Source organism: Galeopterus variegatus, unplaced genomic scaffold (genome assembly GCF_000696425.1).
Source record: "Galeopterus variegatus unplaced genomic scaffold, G_variegatus-3.0.2 Scaffold100, whole genome shotgun sequence".
NCBI classification, from domain to species: Eukaryota; Metazoa; Chordata; class Mammalia; order Dermoptera; family Cynocephalidae; genus Galeopterus; species Galeopterus variegatus.
This window is the reverse complement of record NW_007726211.1, coordinates 606,354-614,062: the sequence shown is the minus strand read 5'-3', so window position 1 is coordinate 614,062 and position 7,709 is coordinate 606,354. Positions and strand designations below refer to the sequence as shown.

The following is a 7,709-nucleotide window of genomic DNA, read 5'->3' as shown; positions in this document are numbered from 1 at the left end:
TGGCGGGAAAAAAAAAAAAAAAAAAAAAAAAAAAAAAAAAAAAAAAAAAAAAAAAGAAGCAAGAGCTAGAGAAGGAAGGGGCGAGGTGAGCATGTGCGCTTCAGCAGGAAAAACGGTAAAGATTCTGGACCTGTCCTCAGTCTGCACTGCCCGGTGGACACACTGTGGCTTCAGGTGAAACCTCAGCTCTCCGCAGGGAAGCCCTGAACCTGCACAGCCGCTGACGCTGTGATTCTGCAGAGGTTGGAGGAAGAGCGTTCTGACCCCAGCAGGTAGCGGGGGCCTCGCAGACAGGGCTCGCGGTGGCCCCTAGGGTCCTGGGGCAACAGATGCAGGATGGCTGCCGGCCAGCAGGGCTGCAGCCACTCACCAGGGCGAGGCCATGACCCTGGGGTTTCAGAGAAGGATGGAAAACCGTGCGCCAGCCCTGAGTCCACCCGAGAGCAGGGTGCAATGCTGGGGAAGGGCTGCTGAGCTGGGTGTGAGCCCAGAGGGGCCCTGGGGACCGTGACCACCGGTGTACACACACAAGAGCTCAGCACACCCAGGAGAGTGGGCATCTTTAACGAGACTCTATTTACTAACAAGGTGTGCGCGTGTGTGTGTGGCCACGTGTGCTCACGTGTGTGCATGTCCATTTTTAAGGAATTCCAATCAACCCCGTTCCAGTACCCTGAGAGCAATGGATCTGGGGTCTATTAAGATAAGCACTGGCATGTTTCTCAGGTGCAGAATTACAATACACGGGTCACTTATTTTCTTTTTTGTAAGATTATATCTAACCCCCCCTTTTTTTTAACCATAGTCTTAAGCAACAATTTCATAAAAATGCATCACTGGGCCAGCCTGGTGGCGCACTCGGTAGAGTGCGGTGCTTGGGAGCATGGCGGCGCTCCTGCCGAGGGTTTGGATCCCATATAGAGATCGATCTGCTCACTGGTTGAGCACAGTGTGGGCGCGACACTGAGGGTTGCGATCCCGTTACCGGTCACGAAAAAAGACAAAAAGGAAAAAAATAATGCATTACTGAATTGCTTGCAGGTTAAGCCCCACAGTATTGAAATGGTGAGTCTCTAAAAGCCTCCCAAACAAGCTCCACACCCAGGTGACAACATGGGAGGAAGGGGCCGGTCCTCTTGGCGTCCTGGTGAAGCGCAAGACTGTGGATCCGGAGTGCCTGCTGCGCCCTGGCACCAACTCTTCTGCCAGGGATGCCACCCACACAGCTGCCGGGGCCCGCTTAGTGCAGCTCCTGCCCCGCCTGCTGCAAAGTGGGTGACACGGTCGCCTCCACCTGTCTCCTCCTTGGTTAACCTGTTTTCTCTTTAGCCCAAGTGCCTGTATTTTCTAATTAATCCTGAAGTCCCTCGGAGCAGGGACCACATCTCCCTCCTCACCTCCGCTCAGGGACCCTCCAAGTGCTGGACGTTGTTGGTGGAGGGACACCCTCCTCTGGTTGAGAATCTTCACAGCAGCCAGACACGGGGTCAGGCACACAGGTCACATGCACCAATCAAGAAGGAAGTCTCATCCTGATAATAAAATTTTTAAACAAGTCTCTGCTGTCCCCTAGCACTAGAGCTTGACGTCAGGACTGATGCTGAGCCAAAAGCTGCTGCTGGCTGGGACACACCCGGGACAGAAGCACCAGGACGCCGAGTCAGTGCACCTGTCCTTGGGAGAGGTGCCCAGAGCCCCCCAGCCCAGGCTCTTCTCCCAGAGCCCACGGCCTGCAGTTTCTCACACCTTCCCTCGCACGCGCTCGTTGCTTGTGCTCTTCCCAGCCCCATCGTCAGTTTACTGTGCGTGTTGCCAGCTGTGCCCAACCTTCCGTTTAACCCGGATCTTGCATTTTCGACCTCGGTGTGCGACATGTGAATGTGCATTCCCTCGCTTTTAAGTAATTGTTCCCTTGTGGTTTCATTTCCAGAAGTTTTGTTTGGTTCTGTTTCAAATTTAATTCCTTTTTCTCACGCTGTTATTCTTCTCATGTCATTTAAAATTTTAAAACTGATTTTGTTGCCTTTTCGTATGTTGTCCTGTGTTTCTTCCCATGTCAGTGACTCTCCCTGATTGTAGCCCGTTTCCCTGTGAGCTTTGTCATTTTTTATGAAGAGCTAATCTTCCTGGGGATCATCTTCTCTGTGGGCTGTGCAAGGTCCACCTGGGGACCCACGGGTTTCACTGAGCCTGGATCACGTTCCAACCCTAATTTGCAGCTTGGCTTTCCTGCACCCTGTGGGTAGGGCACACTAGACGCCACACCCTCCCGCGGCGCAGGACTGTTCTTTTCCAGCTGGACAGCTGGACGGGGCCATCCTCCACACTTGTGTCATCCTGAGGCAGGGGCGCTGCCGCCGGCTCGTGCCACTTGCAGGAGCAGATTGTTCAGTTTTTAGGGATTTTGTACACTGGTTGTTAAATACACCATTAGGAAAGATAAATAATGTTAAATTATATTAAACGCAGGTAATAAATACTTAAGACTTACCACTTTCTGATAGTTTGGACTGCATTTTGCTGTTGTCTCTAGCAGGTGTAGACTGTGTTTTCACTCACCGTGCCCGGATGGTGAGCTACTGACGTCCCGCCAACTCCGTGCTCGGGGACGTCCCATTAGATCGTTCACAGTGGGCGCGTCTACATCACAGAAGTCGGCAAATACAGTGCCCCGGGGCGCCGGTGTGTGTGTTGTCGATTGCCTGGTTTTAAGTAAATAAAGACATTCATAATGCAGATTAAATTTGAAAGTGTGTGCTGTCTGTCGCCTTTCCACCGTGAGCAGCACAGAGAAATTAAGGACATCTTCCTCCAGGACTTGGAACGATCATCGCCCCACTTGCAGAAGTCGTGCACGCCGCTCAGGAGTGACGGTCGGACCCGCGCGCTGCTGCTCCTCTGCCTGTGCCGGTCAATGCACATCAGCGGCTCTCACGCCGGGACGACACGCGTTCCCAGTCACAGTCACAGGCTCTGGACGTGAGAGCTCCGTGACAGTCAAAGTGAGCCTCCTGTGCAAACCGGTGGCTGCGCGGAGCTGGCGATGAAGAGCACGTGTGCGGTGTCACTGCAGGCGTGTGCTCGCGTCTGCACATCGTGCACCGTGTGATCCCATGTCCGTTTCTTCAGAGGTGGTTCTAATGTTCACCAGCACAGCAGGCCCTGACGCGTTCACACCGGCCCCGGCGACACGTTTAGAGCCTCTCGTGAGGTTCAGTACTGTCCACCCCCCACACTGGCCCTGGTGACGTGTTTAGAGCCCCTCGTGAGGTTCAGTACTGTCCCCTCCCCACACTGGCCCTGGTGACGTGTTTAGAGCTGCTCGTGAGGTTCAGTACTGTCCACCCCCACACTGGCCCCCAGATCCCCCTTCGTGACATGCATCTGAAGAGTTCTCTCTGTCTCTTTAGAGCTTTGCTATGTATTAAAAATACTTTAGTGCATTTTGTCAGAATCTGTAAATATCGTAGCAGAAGAAGGGAATTTTCTTTCTTTCTTTTTTTTTTGTGTTTGGCAAGGGGATCGCAACCCTTGGCTTGGTGTCAGCCACACCACACTCAGCCAGTGAGCGCACCGGCCATCCCTATATAGGATCCGAACCCGCGGCCTCGGCGCTCCCAGCGCCGCTGCACTCCCAGTGCCACACTCTCCCGAGTGAGCCACAGGGTCGGCCCAGAAGCAGGGCATTTCCACCCACCACGGTGCCCTTGGCCCTCAATCCTGAACTACGTTTGTCACGAGAAGCGCCGCGCACTGTCACGTGCTCGTCTGGAATGTTTAGTGGCAGTGTCTGTGCTCAGAGACACTTTGCGGTACACGAGACGCTCTGGTGTCACGCGTGCTCGGGCAGGGCTCCGACGTGAAGCCAGCCCGGGAGGAGGTTCCACGAGACCCTGTGCTGACGAGGACAGAGCTGGAAGTCAAGCACCTGAGATGGAGGGGCTGGCTTCTGGGGACACGAACCCCAGCGCTCTGCAGACACCAGCCACCCAGGGTGGTGGCTGCTGCTCAGGGGTCACCTCACTTTTCACAACCCGACCCACTGGCCTTCAGTTCTCAGCACTGCAGCATGAAAGGGAAGCCACGAGCCCACCCCAGCGGTGCCTCCCCGTGGTTAGGGGTTCAAATGTTCCCGGGCCAGCTCTCCCGCCAGGCGGGGTCCCTGCGGCATGGCCCATAAGGGAGGCCTCTGATCCCTCGAGGACAGGGCACTTCCTCAGATGGGCTCAGAGCCACAGCTGAAACTCAGAGGAGACACAGGGACAGGGCCCCGTTCCCACACGAGGTGGGGACGTGTCCTTCATTGGGGCAGAGGACAGGGCACAGAAGGTGTGTACAGCATCTGCACGTTCACTTTCCCTTTATAAGGAACAAGATCTCAACGACACTCGGGTCCTAGTGCCCGTCTAGCTCCGCGAACGTGACAGCAACGCCACGTCGAGTTCTAGGAAGTGCCTGTACCCTGTTTAGCCAGCGAAACGTTCAGAACCTTCAGGACACAAAAAGACGGATGGAGAAAGGCTGAGCTCTCCTCTCCAAGTAAAGACCACCGCGTGTGAAGTCAGAAGTTTAATACGACACGATGAAATACGTCTGTATATCTCACGCTGGAGGATTTCTCTCGAAACATAAGGAGTGAGAAATTATATGTAGGTATATACTTCTTATATTCAGATAAATTTGTTTCTGTTAATTGCTTAAATTCAGATACAGAGAAACAATCTTGGAAAAGAAATGATCGGTGTATTAAAGCAGACACACGTTACGATACCATTTAAAGACATAAACGGTATTTTGGCATCTTTGTCCCCATCGGGCAGGCCACTCTCCCTGTCACGCTGCCTTTTAGCCGTAGCGTCTACTTAGGCTGGAAAGGCTTGTTCTCACCCTGAGCCCTGCAGATGAGACCTGCGGCGCACAGGGACGCCAACACGCCTTCCTGGGTTCTCGCTCTGCGTTCAATGACGAGGACTTTCCTGTTTCCGGGGGGTGGTGCTAAATCTGATGCTCACATGTTATTTTGGCAAATCCTGCTACATGATGTCAAAACAAGTGGCTCATTGAATGGTCCAGGAGCCTGATGTCCCAGGAGGAGGCTGCAGGACACGGCTGCACTCTCACCTTGCTCCCGGGTGCTACGATCGCACCCAGATGAAGCAAACATTTTCTTCTCCCCAGGAACGGAAGGATCCGTGGTCCTCTCCAGGGTGCCGGTGGGGCCCGGGGCACTCCCTGGAGGGGACCACGGATGCCTGACGGGGTCTGTGTGCCCCTGGGGACCTGGAGCCTGCTCAATGCCCAGCTTGGTTTTTCCCGACTCTGGCTGTCTCGCAGAAAGTGTCCCTTAGGGCATCCGTTTCTGGAATGTGGAAGTCAATATTTTAACATTAAAGAACGCGTTTCGAGGTTGGGGCTCATCTACAACTTTGCAAAGGTGAGGAGGTCATGTGAGGCACCTGGCCTCAGAAGTCCCTGCGCTGTCCTCGGGGCAGCGGGTGTGGTTGACGTGGCCATCCGTGGAGCTCAGGGGAGTGTGTCGACAGCATCAGTTCAGAGAGGCTGTGATGATTTTCTTATTATTTGCCCCAAAGCTGCAGGATGTGAACTGATCTGTCCCAGTGGTTTCTCCCGATGATAAATTGTCTTAAAGACAAATGCCAAATGTGATTTCTACACCCGGTGGCCCTCACTTAGTGCCTTGACAGCTTCCTCTGGGGCCTCTCCCTGCATGACTAATCCACCTTCCAGAAAGTTCGGATTACAAGCAAATTCTCTTCTTGGAGGCCATATAGAATGTATGAATTACTGCATCATTAATTTGACATTGTTTGCAATTAAGAAAGTGAATGTGTGCTTTAAGGAAAGTAATGTTTTTCAAGAAAATAAAAATAGATGAACCAATTCCCCCCCCCATAACCGAATGTTTCCACAAATCTCTCTTGATTATTATTTGGTTAAACAAAAATACACATTTTTAACTGCTAAACAGTACCGACTACAGGAGTTCTAAGGACCCTATTACTATGCATTACAACAGAAGACACACAAAGTCACGTCCTGATTCCCAGCAGCGTTCGCAGGCGTGGGCTCCTCCGAGGCTCAGGTCGTGTCCTCACTGGGGAAGGGCCTTGAGGATGGCGTTGACCTCCTCGGCCACCGCTGTCAGCACGAACTCAAACTGCTCCTGCGGAGGGACAGAGAGCAGAGGGCGGGGTGAGGGGCTTCCCTCCACGGCAGTGCCAGCTCAGGGCCGCGCTGCGGAGAGAAACCGTTAGGAGAAACAGGCAGCCAGGCTCCCACGGGCGGGACAGCGGGGCTCTGTGGTCTGCGGACCCTCGCTGGGACTTCCTGTGCTGGAAAACCTCACCTTTCGTCACGGGGAGGAGCGGCTGGCAGAAACAGAGGGTACAGAAAGGACCCTCGGGCCTGGCTCCTCCAGATTCCATGGCTCTGTGGTTCGGATGTCCCATGGACACGGCCCTCAAGACAGCCACAACTATAACCACGCGTGGGTTTTTCCTGTCCTCATTTGGGGACACATAGTGCTATCGTTGCTTCTGAAAGCAACAGGTGTTTCAGCCCAGCCCAGCCTTGTCCCACTTGCCAGGACACCTCATCTCATTCACACTCCCCTACCACAGCCGCGGGCACACGCATGACCACTCTCGTGCCCAGGGGACTCGTCACCTCTGCATGTAAAACCTGCCAGGAGCCCTGAAGAGAAGCGAGGGTGTGCTCAGGACGTCAGGATGTCCTGCCCCACAGGTGCAGTGGTAAACGGCCACCCTCTTTCTCGAGAGTTCGCACATAAACACCTCGAAACATGGCAACGTAAACTTTTGCCGGAGGCCGCCAGGCCCTTGCCCATTACACCAGAGAAGTCATGGAGAGTAACAGATTATGCAAACTATTAATTACCAACTAGCAATTTGTGATTAAGGGGAGCCTTGTTACTGGCTTAAATTCTCAGTGACTCAAATAATAGGGTAGCTTCAAATCCAAAAATAAAGATTGATTTCCACTTTGATTGTCACATGACAGAAAAATGGAAAATAGCTTGAATCAAAACAACAGAAAGTCAAAATAATTACATGCTCACTTTGGTACAAAAGACAGCTTCTCCTTTAACGTCCCCTGTGACCTGACATTAAAGGAATGATCTACCACGTACCGAGGAGCTGCTGTGGCCACAACCTCCTAATGGAAGTTCTAGACACTGTTCCAGAGGCAGCTTGGGACGTGTCCAGCACTGCGCTTGGCAGGTGCTTCAGGGCTGGAGCCACAGGAGGAAAATTCGCTGTGCCCTGTGTCCTTCCCTCCCCCATGTCAGGGCCTCTTCACCTTGAAATCACGGGGACACTTCCCCAGGAGGCATGTGCTGAGGTCCTGCTGCACCAGGGTGGCCCACAGACACCCTGTCCAAAAGCCGTCTCCCATCCCTGTCCCTCAAATCAGCAGTTTGTTCAGTGGACGTGCAGTTTAGAGGCGCAGGTTAACCACACACTATCAGCTGCACGGACCGTTTCCTCCCAGTGTGTGGACTAAGGCTTCATGATGACTCGAAAATGCAAAAAAAACGAAGGGTGGCTTCTTTTTTAGATAAATTTAAGTGTCATTTACCTGTTTACCTCTTTTTTTTTTTTTTTTGTCTTTTGTCTTCTTTTTCCGTGTCCGGCAACGGATCGCAACCCTCAGTGTTGCCCCCGTAC

The 7,709-nt window shown here is 53.0% G+C and overlaps 1 protein-coding gene across 1 annotated transcript in view; it reads right to left on the bottom strand.

Moving 5' to 3' along the window:
* Positions 1 to 4,554: 4,554 nt before the first annotated feature.
* The window catches only part of PTPRN2 (protein tyrosine phosphatase, receptor type, N polypeptide 2), a gene marked incomplete at its 5' end in the record, with an annotated part of 127,549 nt that continues 124,394 nt past the window's right edge, over positions 4,555 to 7,709 (bottom strand). The window contains one exon of the mRNA XM_008583775.1: positions 4,555 to 6,184. Within this exon, the coding sequence (XP_008581997.1) occupies positions 6,113 to 6,184 (72 nt within the window). The remainder of the gene's footprint in view (positions 6,185 to 7,709) is intronic.